Raw genomic sequence first — 18,575 nt, 5'->3', positions numbered from 1 at the left:
TTGTGTAACGCCTGGTTTACTTATAACTGCTTTGAAGTCTGAATGAGATATGGTTTGGGGCCTGAAGAACAAGATGTATGGGTGACAAGGGGTTCGTGCAGGCCTAAGTTGGGCTCAACTAAGACAACTCAACTCAACTGAATAACTGGGAGACCCAAAGACGCCTGTCCATGACCTAGAAGGTCACCATGTCCTTAAACATGAGGGCCCGAGTCTTAGAAGTATGATATGGTGGAATGTGTTTTTGACTTTGTGTGGAAAAGTACAGTTGTTAGGAGATGTAACCTTGAAGGGGAAGAGGTATAAATGTGAAAGAACCCTCCCTTCTTTGTCGCACCCTGCAGCAGCTCCTGTTTCTGTATGACTGTCTGACCTTTGTTGCAAGAAATAAAACCTTTGAAAAAGACAATTGAGCTATAGTTTGTCTCTTATGCGGTGAAAGTCAATTTCATTTTGCCACAACAGTTAACAGCACAGCTCCTGTAAACAGTGGTGCTAGCACTATGCTATTCTAGGAGAAAAATAAAAAAATAAACATTAAATTACATATACACCTATACTTTATTCTGAAATAAAGCTTAACATTCTACAGTTGATAGAATATTCCTGTGCACACATAATAAACGTTTTTTTTGTTTAAATAATTTTTAATGTGTGTGTGTGTGTGTAGTATTTGTAAGTGTAAATAAATAGTGTTTATATACCCCCCCCAATTTTTTTTTTTTTTTTTTTTTTTTAAATAAAATAAAATAACAAATGTCAATAGGGTTAAATAATTAATCTATGAATGTGTGTCAAAATGTGTGCCATATGTTTAATTGTATATATGTGCACGTTATTTTGTCAGATAACATTTTATTTTCTTGTTTACTCATTCTGTTATTTAGTGAGGCATGTTTTCTTTGTGCCGTAAATAGGCTTGCTGAGGTTTGTTATTTGTTTCCACACAAAACTGTTCAGCCTCGCGTTCAGTCCTTGGGGATTTGTGCCTCCCAGGGAACCTAAACACCAAATGGTCCTTTCGTGCTGTCTGCACGCAAACGTGTGTTAACCCAATCTCGCAAATCAATTAAAGCTGATGGCCAGTGTGTCGCTTTCCATATCAGTGACTGCTGTTCACTTATCGCCCAGTTCCGTGAGAGAGTGCTATAAAGTACAAGGAACCTGACGTTGGTTGGACAGCCTCATGAAAGCAGCCTATTATATGAAATAAACCCACATTTAAAGAGAATTGAGGAGTGGGGTGAGCGTTATGTAGCCCGTGATAAATTAAAAGAGACAGGAATATGATCGCACATTCATTTACTTTCATAAAAAGACGGTTATTGGCTAAGAATAGGCAATAGGCTTAACGTTACGCACATTTTTGAAGGAGACAGCTGAACTCGTGCGTGTCTGTGTGTTTAAAGATGGAGGAAGGGAGATTTAAAAGAGCCCTTGTGAATAGATTTGCATGAGAAACACAGAGGCGACTCGGCTCCTCTCACGGCAGCGCGTTGTGTTACACATTTAAGCGGCGGATGTCGTGACAATCCCCCGCCGTATCAGTTCAAATAACCGCTGTGACTTACTGAGCGTAGTCACGCATCAAGCACAGGGGGAGTGGCATAAACCACTGCGTCACAACTGCCGTAAATCCTGCCTGTTCGTCATCACAAAGAAAACAACTAGTGTAAAATGTGGGCTGCATTATGTCAATTGTTGCATTAAAAGAATACATATTATTTATAAATATTATATTGTCTGAAATATATATATAGTATAGTGTGTGTGTGTGTGTGTGTGTGTGTGTGTGTGTGTGTGTGTGTGTGTGTGTGTGTGTGTGTGTGTGTGTGTGTGTGTGTGTGTGTGTGTGTGTGTGTGTATTTAGTAATTTAGCAGATGCTTTTATCCAAATAATTTTGTATCCGTGTATATTAGCAGTCGAATCTCTTTCACCTAACAATTTCCTTGAGGTACACCTGAGATATTAAACTAATATTTTAATAATTAAATATCACATTTGCAAGTTCACTAATCCCTACAGTTCTATAGTACAAATTATTCATTCTTTCATTCATGCATTGTCTGATAAAGATGTGTGATTAAATAAAAAAAGAAAGAAAGAAAATAAGAAAGAAAGAAAGAAAGAAAGAAAGAAAGAAAGAAAGAAAGAAAGAAAGAAAGAAAGAAAAAAAGAAAAAAGAAAGAATAACTGTATATGTATCTGGAAGTTCTTAGTTTTAAATCACATTAAGCAAGAATCAGTGCATAATTGCAAGCACGTCACTGACCCTAATAACTGACCCCGGAGACAATATACACACAAGAGCTGCAGTTCATGCTGAGTTGCGTAATTAAAAAAGATTAAAGAACAGGTTTGGCCTCAACATGGTCACCTTAGATAAACTTTAATGCATCATGTCAAAGAATGGATTAAAATTTCATTGTTAATCATCAACAGAGTGTGCCTGGAGAGATAAACCAAGGAAAGATCTAAGCAATGAGGTTTTCTTGTCAGCACATTATCCTCTGCCTCACCAGAACAATCTATCTCAAATGACATGTAACAGGCAACATTCATAGGCTATTTCCACTGGAAATTGTTAACCCATAACCATTCGAAATCCTGCTATGTCTCACAATGTTCATATTTTGTGTGTTCAGCTATCAAAATTTCACTATACAGTTGGGTCAATGTTCTTATTTGCATATTAATGAAGTCAGTAAGTTAAACGAATGTATGCAGGCACACAACCTGTTTAAATAATCAAAGTAAGCATTTAGTAATTTGATTGGTTGTCTTTTGCTACACAACTCACTGTAGCTTAGTTTAAGCACCACATTTAGTGTTGGCACATCAAAAGCATCATATCTGTTAACACTCTCTGGTAGAATTATTTTCATAATATTTCAGGATTTAATCATATGCTTATCCTTTTTTTTTAAAGTTACAAATTTCAAACATTGCTTTACCCAGGATTAAAGTGGCCGCAACACATGTTTTGACAGGCTTTGTACGATTTTGTTCATGTCTGATTTTCTGGTTGCTTAAAATAAAAAGGCTATAGCTAAAATTGGTCCAACAATAACTAACCAGTCCAGTCATTACTCTAGTTATTCCATTACCTGAAATCTCTTTACATAATAGAGTACAGAAGATTATCAGTCCACAAGATAACCCTACACTCTTTTCCCATTCATAAGCATTCATCAGGTTTTTGAAAGAGCTCCAAGGCAGGCCTGCCACTATCTTCCTCTCCCTCAACTGCGACTGATTTAGTGGGCCATTCTCCAGCCAGTTCTCCCAAATCTGATCTGTATCAGCACCTCTCCGTTGGGTTATCTCCACCAGACCACCCCTGAGGAAGGCAGGAAAGAGGAAAAACAGTCTTCTAGCCCTGAAAGAAAGAGATTCCTCTGTGAGAAGGCAAACACTCTCAGCGACAATAGCTCCTTCAGTGGAATGGCTATTGTGTGGATGTTTACTACTAAGCTCTGCGAGAGACCGGTGGGAAAGATTGTTCTGGAAAGGGGAGGGGATTAAATAGACTGATTGAAGTTGACAGTAAGGAAGAAGTAGTGTGTGTCCGCTTGATTAGAATCTTCCATGTTAAGTGTGACATAATTGTGCGATGCATAATGATAAGGCAGGTTTCAGTTTGCTCCTCAATATAACAAAACTGACTGATCATATCAGGATGTGTGAAGCTTTGTGAACACTATGTAACAGGTGACCTTTAATGATTGTTTCTGTGGAACAGGTTATCTTTGTGAACGTTAAATGGTTGGCACAGAACATCATTTGTTTAGATTAATATTTCACAAGGTTCTTTGCATGTAATGTTTCATTAATCAAGGTTCAGCGTCACTGCAATGCATAAACTGATATGTGATCCTATACCCCAAAACCCGTCATAAGTAGCACAGGTTTTTTTTTTATTTATTTGCACCCTCAGATTCCAGATGTTCAAATAGTTGTATCTCAGACCAATTTTGTCCTATCCTAACAAACAATACATCAATGGAAAGCTTATTTATTCAGCTTTCAGACGATGTATAAATATTGATTTCGAAAAATAGACCCTTATGACTGGTTTTGTGGAGCATGGTCACATTTGCCAAACTGTTCACACTCAAATCACTATGGAAGCATTACAGTAAAAGTTTAAATAAATTTTTTATGACAATGTAAATGTATTTCTTATTTTAAACTTTTCCTCACATTAACTTTTTATTTTGTACTCTGAGGGGGGAAACAAGCTTCCATGTGACACTGCATGTGACCTATGAGGTGGTGGTTGAGTTGTTTTTGTTGATTATGATTAGGTTGCTGTTGGGCATGGTTGAATCTGAACTCCAGTTTCTAATTAGGAACTGGTTTCGAGCCCAAAGCCTCCACTTCACGCGAACATAAAACGCTGAATGAATCATGTCTGGTCAACATCAACTCACTATATCAGCCAAAAGACAATGGAAAATATTAAACAGTAAAAACATAAAAAATGTGCCAACACGTTTGTTTTACTTCATAATGAGTGGCAGTGTCACACAGTTCTGAAATAAACCCATTGTTTAAAGACACAACCCAGTATCCGTAATTAAAGCACTGCTGGAAACACTGCTTGAGATTCCAGCCAACAGCAGTAAAATGGCAGCTCAGCTTAAAGACATGAATGTGAGGGGAATTTTAAGTTCTCAGCCTTTTCTGTCCGAGGCGGATGATGAGAGTCTTCTTCTGCTTTAATTCAACTGTTCAGTCCTCTCGCATAAAAGCATACTCACGTATACACACGCACACACTTACATGGAATTCCGTTGACGCAGGTAGTGTGAGACTATGTGCCCTCACTGTTGCCGTGACAACCTGCCTGGGCTTGTTCTGTGCGAGTGGAATGAGCAGCACTCTGATGTCGGAACATATGAGTGGAGTTAGCCAGTGTTTTTTCTTTGTCACCTGTTACCTCCTCGCTGATCCCACTGTCGTGCCCCCACACTTGGATACGCCAGCATGTCATCTCGCACGTGCCAAGGTGACGTTTGGTGCTTTAATGACACAAATGCATGTTTGTTTTCTCTTTTAATTCTCTATATCAACCACATCTCTCAGTTAACTTCAGGAAAACTTCAGATTTGAGGTGGGTGTCCAGGCCTGGCTTGACTGGATTAGCAATATGTTCCTTTTTATAATGTTACTGAACACAGGGGCCTCTAGGGTGACAAAAATCTGCTATTGTCCAAACCCCTCGCTTAAGGGTTTATATAAGGTATTGTGTGCTTTCAATGAAAACTTTTACCAGTGACTAAGACTCAGGAATGTCTGAAGATTGAGATCCCTCAGGTAAGGGGAAGTTGCAGTTGTAAGTAACACCCAGGCAGGCTAACACTTGACACGACGGCATGCATTCTGTACAACACAGGCCTGAAATCCAGCTGGGCTTTTGAACGTTAGATTACAGGCTTTCAAAGTAACTTACATTTAAGATTCAACAATGTGGAACAGCTGGTTAAAAGTAGACATACAGTCAAAAGTTTGAATACAGTTGAGCAAATTTAAATGTCTTATGACTGTTTGTTCTGAAGGCTTCTGTTTAAACGATTCAAATTAGTTCTGTAATCAAACGTAAGTTTTGCCTTTACAAATGGATTGAGTTGGAACAGATAGTGAAGGAAATGCTGCCAACATGTGTCACACATAAATGGGAACTCCTTTATGATGATTCAAAAAGCATCCCAGGTGGCTTTCTCATACAGTTGCCTGATAAATATTCAAAACTGTTGTCAAGGCAAAGCGTGGCTGTACTTCACATACATTTTTTTTTGTATGTGTGTGTTTGTGTGGGAATTCAAATGTCTTTTTAGACATAAGATGGCAGGTTTAAGTTGCCATCTTATGAAGTTTCCATGTTACGAAGACACTTTCTTACATTATATAATTATAAAAATGTGATAAAAATAGTTTTGATGCAACACCTTGTCACAATTTCTATACTTTCACATATGTTGCTGCATAGTTTACTATTACAACAGTTATAAATAAAAACAAATTAGACCCTGTGTCCATACACATGACTGTGTGTATGTGAATGTTGGTGGGTGGGTGGGGGTTTCTGAAATGGCTCTAAATAATTTGTATTAACCCAGATGTGCATGCCCAATTATTTATTGTGTTTATTTAGTGTGTCAGCAGACATGTGTTTTCATGTGTCCTGTTACTTATACTTCATGTTAATCAGGTACTTCCTGCACAGTGTAAACATTCGAGTGCACACGTCAGAGTCCTGTGAATCAAACTGGTGGTATGTTGATCAGCCCTGATTTTTGTGATAACTAGAAACTGTGATAGAACAGTCAACTCTACCCTAAAATTACATCTGCAGAGATCATTTCCTTTACGAGAGATGCACCAAGTTCTTTCACCCTGATGAAGTTCCTCACTGACCCTGCCCTCTTTGTGACTATCTTTTATTTATTTTTTTTCTTAGTCTATCGCTCTCTTTTTCCAGTGTGGTTATATGGGAGGGAGGGATGAGTGTTATGCACATACTGCCGGGGCGTATGCATTCCTGTAGGGCGCTCAGCATCCTGTTCCTTTTGTCTCCACCTCCAGCACCAGTCTCAAGCTGTGCGGCACGTACGCTGCCCCTAGCTACACACCTCCCCCCTCTTTTTTTTACCCTTCCTCTGGGCATCCAGCGTATTCCAGAACCTCCCATTGCTCCAGTCAGGAAATGGTACCAGGGGGTTTGCTACAACTAACAACTCTGCCCAACCATGAACCAAGTGTTCATGATGATTTACAAGCAGCACTACCATCCTGGACAGTAGGGGTTTTATTGTTTCCTTGTCTTTTGATTTGGCATGCTTAGTGCTTCAGACGAAAGGAAAAGGCAAACAACATGAAAGGACAGTAGAGACACAGTTGAAAACTCTCAGAATAAATCTATAATTTCTTGTGTGATCATAAAGAATTTAGCATTTTTAGTCTCAATATTTAGGAATGCATGATTGCAAATGTGTTCAAATCCATCAGGCATTAAGCACGGACTGAAATATCTCCTGCCTCCTCACATTTGCTCCACCTGTATATACTAGCAATGAGCCTCAATCATCCACCTCCTTCCTGTTCTCCATTCTCCCCACAGTCCTTGCCTTTCCTCTCACCCTAATCCTCCAGATGGATATTTTCTGAGAAAACAGAGAGCTACACATTTCTGTCATGAGAGGTCGAAACGGTATGAAATAATCATCATGTATGCACTGGCAGTGGTAATCATGTTTAAGGAGACCTGGCCTACTGAGTAAGCAATTCATTCGCATGTCTTTAACAACACCCAAGATTTACTGCTCAAGCATGAGTGAGTGAGCTATCAGCATGAAGCAGGGACATGGAAGCAGAGCTCTGGACTTAGAGGAACTTGATAACCTGTTGGCCTCTAGATAGAGCCGCTATATATTCTTCTGTCCAATTCAGCCTCCTATCTAGTTTCTGCCTGGCAAATGAGTCCATTTCTGGATAGCATTGGCCCTAACCTCCCTGATCCCCTATCCACTGCCTGACCTGCTCTAAAATCCAATTAAAGAAACAGACAATGACCGGTAGACGGCTCAAAAAAGTGAAAGACTGGCTTGATTGCCCTGTCAAACTGCCAAGCCCTTATAGAAATCCAAAATACTCTTTCCCCAAAAGAAGAAAAGAGATAAAACACAGAGGAAAAGGGCACTAGATAAAAGAAAATGAGATGGCAAGATGAATTGGAAGCGTGCAAAGAAGAAAATCAAGGAGGAAAATCCTGAGCTTGACCATGCATGGAACACTGGCTGTTAGAGCCCCCTTCTTTAGGGCAGAAAGCAGAGGTCATGTGGAGCAGGGCTGCTTTTAAGGTCACGCTAAGTTCAGGGCACAGTCTCCTTCCCATATTTGGTCCTCCCCTATTGCTCTTAAGGGCTTATGGCAGAAATTTGAAATGATGAAAAAAGTAAGCTGGAATGTTCATTGGTTGCAGCTGGGCGTCATTGAAGCTATATGGAACTGGGTTGAGCAGGAAGTACGGGGATTCATGCATCATGGAGCTCTCTGTGAGCTCTCCCCAAGCCTTACCCTCCTCTAAGAAGCAAACAAAAAGTCAAATATTTGAAATAAACATAAGAAGTCAAATATCTGAAATCACGCACATTCTTTGCCCGACTCTTCCAAACACACCTTAAACAAATATGTCTCTCTCCTATGCGAGATTTATCAGTCACTTAGCAATCTTGTGACTAGGAATTACTGTAGGGAGTGCAGCTGCTTCATGTCATCCAGTGGATGTCTGGCAAGTAATTCAAAGTTGTGCCCAAGGGCTCACGTCTTTGATTGGGGCTCTCTGTGGCCTTTAGAAACACAAGATGGCACAGGCGTTGGGGGAGAAAGGTCAGGGGGAAGCATGCAGAAAGAGAACTGATAGTGGGTAAAGAGGGAGGGTAAGTTTCTCATTTTTAGGGTCACATCCCAGCAGGTTACAATCAGTAACTTGCCTCAAGGGGAGACCCTACTTGTTTTCTCCCCGCTGACTGTCCCTTTGTCTTTCCCTGCCACCTCGGTTGTTCCAGCCCCCGGGATGCAAAGCGACAGGAGCTGTAATAATTCCACAAGGGCAGACAAACAGAACCTGGCTTTTGCACAGGTTCCAGAGCTGTTTGTGAAGCAATTCAGCAACACTTTATATTTGGGTAAAGTACTGGATATCTGTCAGGGCCTATCCCATGTTGTTACTCAGCCTTAGTACTGAAAATTACTTATCACAACATTAGGTCAAAGATGTCTAAAGTTCAGACTGAGACACAAAGGGAAAGATTGAGGGTTGGAATAGGGGTTGGGTACTGTGTTATCACGCATATTGGAAGAGAATTCGAGGGACCTGTTTCCTAATCTGGCTGGCTCCAGGGTGCAGAGGGTGTTCCCTTGCTGCCTCCTTTCTCTTTCTGTTACTCTGGGATTCATTAAGCATGGAGCTTAGGAACCCAATAGTACTCTGGAGAGAAAAGGCAAGAGAGGGAATTGTGTGGGTTAAGAGAGCAAGAGATAGATTTTTCATTCTGAGAACATGCTTAAAGATTTATCACATCTAACTCCAGGGTTCGTTGATAAGAGTGAACCATTCAGTAACAAGCGAATCCCTGCCTTCAAATTTTAGCATTCCTTTTCACTCTCTGAATGTCATGAGATGCCTTCTTTGTTGTATCATCAACTAGATGTATCTAGATACTCAGAGGATCAGCCTCTGTTCCTGTCATCATGTTTTATTTTCACGTTGGCACCATCCATGTAACAATGTCGTGTGAATTGTTAGATAACCACAGGGTATGATTAAAAAGGTCAGAGGCAAATGGGGTCAAAGATGAACAGTAACTGTAACGTCGCATTACTACACTTTGCCTTAACTCAATGCAAGTCCGGCTATATAAGCAAACATCAACTTAACATCAGCCACATTCTCTTTAAATTGTTTTTATTTACTTGTTACATTGACTAACATAAATAAACAATTTATTTATGAACAAAAGGCACACAGTTCAATTATAAACAAGGAGAATATATTTACAACTTCAAACAAATAGCAAGTATGGAACGCGAATGGCAGCAATGGAAACAGTGAATTTTTGGGAAACAATAATAAGAATGTGAAGCTGCAGCAACAGCCTCGAGTCTGAGTGGCAAGCCATTGACGTGCCTCTTGCTAATGTGGGTTCCAATCCATGGTCATGGAAGCCACAGCAGGGACACTCATCCACACACATGATTCACAAACTAAACTGTCCAGCACAGAGGAGGGACGCCACACACACATACACACAATCCCCATTTGTATTCACAGGGGCATGAGAAGACGCGCACTGAAAGGTCACACAGAAACCCTCACACATGATTGAGGGTGGGAACCGTATTCGAACATAACCCATATGGTCCATGAGTCCCTTTCAGATTGCTGGCACACAACAAATCCAGTCTTTTTTCAAACTGGCCGAATGTGCGCACAGGTCTCTTGTGCAAGAATCCAGATGTGCAGTGATCTTCAAATAGCCACTGTATTGCCCACCTCTTCATACTGAATGATGAAGTAAGGATAACTCTGATCATCACTGAAGATGACAAAGATCTGTGGGTCCATCCAGTTGTCCACGCAGGAGTCAAATAAGTCGCTGCAGGCATCTCTTGGATTCAGGGGAGGTGGTCGGCGCATGGAAGAGTTGCCCACTGTGAACTTGCCCGTCAAGACTTTGGCCAGAAACATGTAGTGCACACCGCGGGGCGAGCGCTTGGAGAAGTTGTGAGAATAGACAGCCTTGCGTGCAAAATAGCTGCCTTGGCCGAACATGGTGGCATGCTTGCCGCACACACGTGGGTCGAAGTTGTGCTTACAGATGCCCTCCACCACATCCTGGGACGTGCCGTGGAACAGGTGGCGTTCATTTAGCATGAAGTCCATCTCTGACATGTGCCGTGACATGTATTCTTTCTTCCTGTAATGAGAAGGATAAACATAGACTTCAATAAACATCGTAAAAAGCTGAAATAAGTTGGTATTTACTAAAGACACAAGGTGAAGGATTAGCACTGAAAAGGCGTGAACATTTTTGTGCCTGACCTTATTGAATATATGCATTTGTAGGAATTACACTTTCAGACGCAAAATTTATGGGAGAAGAGTATTAAAATTAATCATGTAACGCGATTTACTATCATTTGCACTTGTGAAATTACTTGTGTTTGCGCCAATATTTAATGGCCAAAATAAGCAAGTCTTAAATCAGGTGGTAATTTCCACTACTCTTGGTAGATTGCGCTGGTCATTATGGAGATGATCTGGCTGCGTCTTTGTTCCTTAACGTGCGCATTGGTATTAAATCACCTGTAGAATTTTTCCCTCCCATTGGTGCTTTTATGGAATTGCACTTTAACACTAATTTGCCCCGTTTAGTAAACCTGGCCCTAAGACTGTGTGAGACAACCAGGATTCAAACCAGCTGGCTAGTAACTTTGATAGGAACTGCAACAGAATGAATGGTTTTCATTGTATCGTAAGAACAATAATTTTAAGCAAGTAAAAGAAAAATGTAAAACATACAAACCATCAACTAAAGAAAACATCTGTCACAACCTCTAAAGAATAAAATATAGCATCCTATGTTTGTATAGTATGCACTATTACAATTCTAGTTGATACTGATAAGCTGATAGTTAACTTCACGTTATGGCCAATAATTAATAAATTCCCAATATTTAAATTAGATTATATCTTGTCTAAATAAATTACAAATTATACACTAAAAACTATTGAAATTAATACTTTTGCACTGGTATTTGTCTTTACAACCTCACATCTAATAAATCTTCTCAATTCAGCCACTATTGTCTGGCAGGTGAAAAAAAGGGGGAAAAAGTTAATTCTGAACCCTGGTGCCAACAATTACTGTATGCAAACTTTGAGGACTAAAATAAAACAAACTTTGTTGTGTCAGAGCACACCAGCTGTCTTTGTACAAAAACAAGACAACAAGCCAAACTCTGGAGCGCTCATCCTGTCAAATCGAAACAGAAGTGAGAGGGTACAGAAAGGGTGAGTGAACAGATGAGTGCCAGGGACCTGAGTGAACCCAGTCAGCAACAGGGCCCCATTAGCCTCGGATCTGTGCCTCTATTGTTGTGGGCAGAGGGGATGCAAGGTCAGCCTGGCTGAGAGAAACTCTCTGATCAGTGGAGTACTCAGTGTGACATAGCCTGGTCCTAAATGACCTCAAGTGACCCTGCTTCCATTGACAAGGCCCAGTTGTCACAATCATCGACTGACACGCTCACGCGCACATTGCCGAAGAGCAGTGACTCCATATGCGTCAGTAAAGTCATTACTCGTGTTGTTTCAGCTTCTCCTTTCATCTCCTTTAAGCTCTTTTACAACAAGCTACTCTTCCATCAGTCTGTTTTGTTCTTTCTTTTACTGATGAAAACAAATCCTCTTTCATGCTTACCCAGTGACATTCTCTCTCTCTCTCGCTCGTTGGCCAACACCCTGGAAACACTCAGAACTACTGCACAAAAGATCTTCACCTGCACAAGCATATGAACACACCAACCTTTATTCCTTCAGCTCTCTTTCCCAGGCTACTACAATAAGTGCTTGCAAGGGGATGAACTAATCGCTGGATTTGCCAAACGTTGTGAGGTTAAATGCATTGAATCTTTGAATGATATTAAGGAGTTCTGTTTGAGACACGTAGTAGCATATAAATAATATATGTATATGGGTGTGCTATACATACAGACGCTGTATATTAAACATTAACAATTTTAAAAGATTTTACAGAATTTGGTAATATACTGTTTTATTATAATTTCTAAAGCCTGTCTAAAATTATGCAAATATTCAATTTTATTCTGTAGTAGTTATTGCCACCAATACCAGTCAAATTTCACAGTTCTCTGTAGCAATTTCAGTACCAAAGCAAAAACTATTGGAATTATTTTATGAGTCGATGGTGCAAAAACTAAAAGGCTGTAACAGGTTTTGTTGTTGTTGTTGTTATTCTATTCACGCCTTTTTTTTAAGAGAAAGAACCAGTTCCACAGATAATTAAGTGAAAAATTGTTCATCACTCTAATAGTCAGTAGAATAAAAATAGTTACTATGAACTTAATACAAAGTACATACTTTCCAGAAAATATTAATAATTTGATTTGGCTTAAGTACAATGACTAGGCTATATTGAAACTATTACTTCATTTTTAAAAACAATTGTTGTTATTGTTGTCCATATTATCATGCTTAATATTTTCTTAATATTTCACACAATACAAATGAGTCAGTCTTTACACATTTAAATATGTAGCTGCCTTCATATTTTAAGAAAGGGGGTTCATATAGTATTTAAGGGTCCTTGTAGTGCTAGGTGGTATACCGGTTCTCGGTTACGTATGTAACCCTTATTCCCTGATGGAGGGAATGGAGATGTTTGTCGATCGACATATGGGGTCTCCATATGTCGTTTGAGATAACTCGTAGTGACCGACAGAGGTACCACCACCCGCTGCCATCAGCTCATGCGCCTCACACATATGAGCGTGACTTTAGCACTAGATTAAGCAACTTTCAGATGCTTTTAGCTGCTTTTTTTCCATAGAATATATGTACTGACAAACCTAGCAACTTTTTTGGATAAACCTTAGCTATGACTCAGTGAGAAGATGTAGCCAGTGCTGCCCTGTGAGCGCTAGGTCTGACTCTCCCGGAGCAGTGTCATCTCTCTCGGTGTCTGTTCTGTGCAGTGAGTGGCAGAGAAGCATCGTTTTCAGCTGCCCGTACTGCAGCCGACTCCTCAATAAATGAGTACAAAACACTGACTGACTGTTTGGAATTATAAATATGAGCATAGCTCATCTGTTAATATTATGCACTTTTTTTTTTTTAAATGCGCAGCATGAGACAAAAAAGTAATAGCTATAGCCAAAACCACCGCATAGCCATAGAAAACGTGGTTTACATCCGGTCATGCATAGAATAATATGAATAAATACCATCATATACCGTGAAACCGGTATAATTTTGAAAAATACTGTGATATTAAATTTTGGTCATACCGCCCACCACTTGGCCCTTGGCATTAAAATCTTTGAAAATGACTATGCTAGACTACCTAAAATGAATAACCCTAAACTGTCACCACATTATGCTGTCTACTGTGTGTTCATAAAAAGCAATCACTCCAGCAATTGAATTACTAGACAAACACAGATATATGTAAGGATTAGCTAATTGTCGCATGCTTAAGATAGCAGTAAAGAGACACGCACGCACAAACACACCTCACGAGTCAGCAGCAATAACTCTTTCTTACTGACTCATCCCTTTTCTGTAACCTATCGTCCGTGGTTTGAGGGGCATTAAACGTCTTTTTAAAATACACCAACCAAAACTAGCACCCTTTCCTCTCTCATTCAATTCCTCTGTACATGTTCCACATTTCACACGCTGAGAAGTTCACCTCGCGGGCCTACCAAAAAAAAAACATCTGTTTCCGACCAACAAAACTTAGTAAGAACTATTAACATGGTTGACATCTAGCAGCTTAAAAGCAAACATAAAAGCCTCAGAGCTTCGTGTTCAGGGGTACGGACTAAATACTCACTTTAAAGACGTTTCTGAAACACAGATCTGTCCTGATAACTTTTTATTGTCTGTCTTCATCCAGTTTGTAATGTAAGTGTTTACTAAACACTGCTTTGGCCCCAGATAAATAGTCTAAACAACTTGAATAGCACAAAGGATCTAAACATTGTTTGAGAATCTCCAACCACACCTTTTGTACTTCTCCCAGAGGAAGGGGTTTTGGACACGGAGGATCTTCAGGATGCGGAACTTGGTCTCGGAAACGGTTTTGTGGAAGAGGCTGTAGACGGTCCGGTAGCTACGGTCATCCCGGGAGACGGGCACCTGCAGGTAGTCCTGACTGGTGTTCATGGGTAACCAAGTCTCAGGGTACACTTTGGAAGGACCGCTCAACGTTGGAGAGAGAGGCTGGTTTCCAAAACTTTCCAGGGAGGAGAGAAATGCTGAGGAAAGGCCACCAAGAGTCCTAAAGAAGAGAGGACAACATGTAATCATGAGATTTAATTATAAAATATGTAGAAAAGATTAATTGTAAAAATATTAATGGTAATTTATTTTTTGTCGTGTTACAGAAATTGGTATTGGGAAACATGAAATTTCACAAATGTCTTCTGAAATTATGGTACTTGTGAGTTTATGAGACTGGAGGTCATGGTTAAATGGAGGTCAGGGTTCAGTCCTGTGACTAAACATTACAATGGATTTCTAGAAGGTAAAGGTTATAACTCAAATCAGTGTGACTACCTTATGAGTCATCTTTTAACTTTTATCTTGCACTGCTTTCCTTTCTCAACTAGACTGCTAGTGCTGGAACTGCAGCAATTCATTTACCATATATTTTTTGAGAGGCGCTGAGGAAAAGCAAATGAAAAGAAACTAGGGCAATGGTTTTGAAGAGATAAGCAAACACTTTTTGGAAAGCAACTGTTAAGGGACTGTTTGTTAAGATGTCTGTGTGTGAATGAAAGGGTGATTTATGCTGGTTGCTGAGCATTAATTCAGCTGGAGCAGCCAGTGGTTCGGCCAAATTGTCAATCGTACTAATGAGTTCCACCCCTGTGCTCAGAACAATGTGTTCCTGATGCTGCAGGACCCTTTAAATGGGTGGACCAGCATTGCAGTGGCCTTTACCTGACAACAGGAGCAGACTGATGGCAATAAGTGAACAACCCCTTCTTGTCTTGCAACTTTCAAATATGAATGCGATAAGATGAATAGCAAATCTAATTTAATCATTAGTAGTAGCAAAAGTGTTAGTGACTTCCATTTATTTTCCTAAATCAGTTCAAACTGCCTGTTTCAGTAAATCAGTTTAAATTGACTGATTTCAACCTATAAAAAAAATGTTTATACATATTGTGATATAAATTATTTGTCAAAAGGCTAAGATAATATACCATCCACTCCTGATTCGAATCCATTAATGCTGGTGGTGACAGCTACAGCTAGACTTAAGAGAAAAGTAAAATAAAAAGGGCGGAAAAGATTCAAAACTGATGTTCCCCTTAATTTACACGTAGCTATAAGGGAACGTACAGAGAAATATCCACATGTCTCTGACCCTTCACAGGCCTGAGTGACTTAGTAGATGTAAGAGAAGAAAGAACTTAATGTGGTCACGTTAGAATCTCTTACACAGGTCTTGAACCCATTTAACCATCCTCCCTTCTCATCTACCTTTTTACCTCTGTTGCATTAAATTGTTTTCTTTTTCCCTGTATATAAGCACGCATCATATTTCAGTTGACAAGAGATGTAACAGAGATTTCTCTCCTTTTGAGAATTATGATAGACTAGCCTAGGCGGCAGTCCATGTTCTAGCTTAAGGCGAGTAGGAATACTATATTTCACAAATGTTATTTGGAGGCACAAGCAGTACCTTAAGCAATTAAAATAAGATACACGCTTTAAACCCCTCACTGATGGGAATACTGCGAAGTCCGATATGTTCTTGGCGAGCAGTGAACCGCTTGCGAGTTATCCTGGGGTTTTGAAACGCATCCAGAGAAAACAATGCCATATGTGGCTCTTTTTAAGGTCTTTTGAGGTACAAACCTATGTTGTTATGGAATATTCAGTGTAAAATCAGTGGTATCTAACAAAAGTTTTAGGACACTTTATGAGCGCTGAAGGTAAATAGGGATACTCACTGGAGGTAAGGCGTGAGCATGATGGAGGACCTGAACAGCGGCCGTTTTTTGATCTGCCGGCGGAAACCGAAAACAGCATTTTGCTGGAAGCCCTCACGAATGTTCAGGATGTACTGATTCTGCAGTGTGATGAAACGGACCTCCTTTAGTCCTCGGCCGGTAGCCTCCTCAATCAACCGAACCACCGGCTGTGAAATGGAGAAAGAGAGAGCAAATGAATTCAACAGGGAAAGAGAGAACAACAGAACACTTCAATGTGCTCCGACTCCCACTCTATTCATCCGGAGCACTGGTCAGAATGTATCCATCATAGGAGATTTTCAGAGGAAATAAAAAGCTTTGTTTTCAAAACGAACGCTTATGCAATCTTATGATTTCAGGCGCTTGTGAGTAGAACTGGACGTCTTCTCCGGTGTGTGCAAGCCAGTACGACTTGAGACCCAATACACAACGCAATCACGAGTACATTCTTTGAGCCAACCAAACACACACACACACACAAACATACACTAATTCTGTGAACTAAACTAACTAAAACCTCCTATTTATGTCAACGATCTTAGAAAATCTTTCAAGAACAAGTTAAGGTTTTAAAAATCTAAAAAGCTTGATCTTTTGATGTTTTGAAAAAAAGTCTATCATGCTTACCAAGTCGATATTTATTGTTCAAAAACACAATAAAAAAAATCTTAATTTAGCGAAATATTACAAAAAAAAACAACAAAAAAACGTTTCTATTTTAATCAATTTTATGATGTATTTTATTCCTGAGAACTGAATTTTTAGCAGCCATTACTCCAGTTTTTAGAAATCATTTTAATATGCTGATTTGGTGCTCAATAAATACTTATTTTTATCATCAGTGTTAAAACAGTTGAATTGCTTAGGATCTTTTGATAAATAGAAGGTTTAAAAGAACGGCATTTCCTCATTTAAAATACAAATCTAATGTAAAATTATAATTGTTTTGAAGGAATTATAAAAGAAAGGGAAAGAATGGATCAGATTGGTGTGTCTCACCTCTGAATATTCCCTCCAGCCAAAGTTATCTCTACAGTAGTACTTCCACACAGTCAGGCAGTTAGGGGTGGGGCTTGTGTTTGTGGGTGTGGCTGTGGAGCTGGAAGGCGTGGACAGACGCCTGACGAGGTCAAACTCCAGGTCACAAACTTGCATGGTACTGAAGTCCAATGTAAACACTCGACCGCTGTGCGTGAAACAAAAGTAAACAGATGTAAACACAAAATCCCAAACACATGCACATGACAGTCACTTACACAGAATAAAAACAGTTGGTTCAGTTCCCGACAGTTATAATCTGTCCTTGAGCCACAACATCGATAAACGTCCTAGGCCTTTCGAAGAAAAACAATGTCTTACACCTAATATAATTTCCACAAAATTCCTTAGGCTTATTAGAAAACTCTCCCTTGGTCTTTGTAGTCCTGAAAAACCCAATGAGAGGCGAGATTGTCCTCCAGACGGAGGGGGATGGAATGGTGACCCCCTGACTGCCTGACTTTTAGGTCACTCCTCCAGGGGAGGCGGCTTGCTAATAATGGCCTCATCGATCACATTTACTCTCAACACAAAGAGGATTTAAGGTTAAAGGTGAATGTCTGGCCAAAAGTGGTTCAAATAATGCCTAACCCAAAATTCTACCCATACCCTTTTTAACGTTCAAATCATATAAAACGTTTACAAACACATACACTCAAATACTTGCTGAAATATAATCGCACACAAATCACCATCCATTCAGTATTAATGCACATTTTTGTTCCTGAGGGGCCAAATATGAAACTGCATATAAATTACATGGAAATATGACATCGAGGAGTGCAAGAAGAGATTAAAAAACTTAAAAATAATCATCCTCCCACTCAAACACACCTGTAAAGGTCAAAACCCAGACAACTGGTGAGTGTACTAGACTGAAACTGCCCGGCCGACACACTCAAAATCAACACACCAGAAGGTTTTGAGAGCTAATCTCAGAAGCACACCAAAAGGACGTTGAGCTCTGACAGGATGGGTGGACTGGGGCCTAAAAGAAACACTCACAAGCGAACGTGGCGGACAGAAGCGAGATAGACTAAACACTGTAAGTCCTGAGAACAGCAGAGAGAAGATCTCAACAACCTCACAAATACATACACACGAAATACAATTAAACAGCAAGAGACCGCTTGTAAGCATTAACAAGCCTCCAAAACACGAATATAGTAGACAAAACATGAGAACACTGATCAAAAACAATCTATGTTGCAATGAATTGAAAGAAGAAAATAAAGCACAATAA

At 39.8% G+C, this 18,575-nt stretch overlaps 1 protein-coding gene across 1 annotated transcript in view; it reads right to left on the bottom strand.

Moving 5' to 3' along the window:
• Positions 1–9,453: 9,453 nt before the first annotated feature.
• The window catches only part of LOC132101363 (protein mono-ADP-ribosyltransferase TIPARP-like), a 35,757-nt gene continuing 26,635 nt past the window's right edge, over positions 9,454–18,575 (bottom strand). The window contains exons 3-6 of the mRNA XM_059506258.1: positions 17,294–17,480; positions 16,274–16,461; positions 14,314–14,589; positions 9,454–10,482 (exon numbers count right to left, since the gene is read on the bottom strand). Of these exons, the coding sequence (XP_059362241.1) occupies positions 10,035–10,482; positions 14,314–14,589; positions 16,274–16,461; positions 17,294–17,480 (1,099 nt within the window). The 3' untranslated portion in view covers positions 9,454–10,034. The remainder of the gene's footprint in view (positions 10,483–14,313; positions 14,590–16,273; positions 16,462–17,293; positions 17,481–18,575) is intronic.

Source organism: Carassius carassius, chromosome 23 (genome assembly GCF_963082965.1).
Source record: "Carassius carassius chromosome 23, fCarCar2.1, whole genome shotgun sequence".
Taxonomy (NCBI): domain Eukaryota; kingdom Metazoa; phylum Chordata; class Actinopteri; order Cypriniformes; family Cyprinidae; genus Carassius; species Carassius carassius.
Note: the sequence above shows the minus strand (reverse complement) of the source record. Positions and strands in the feature narration are given on the sequence as shown.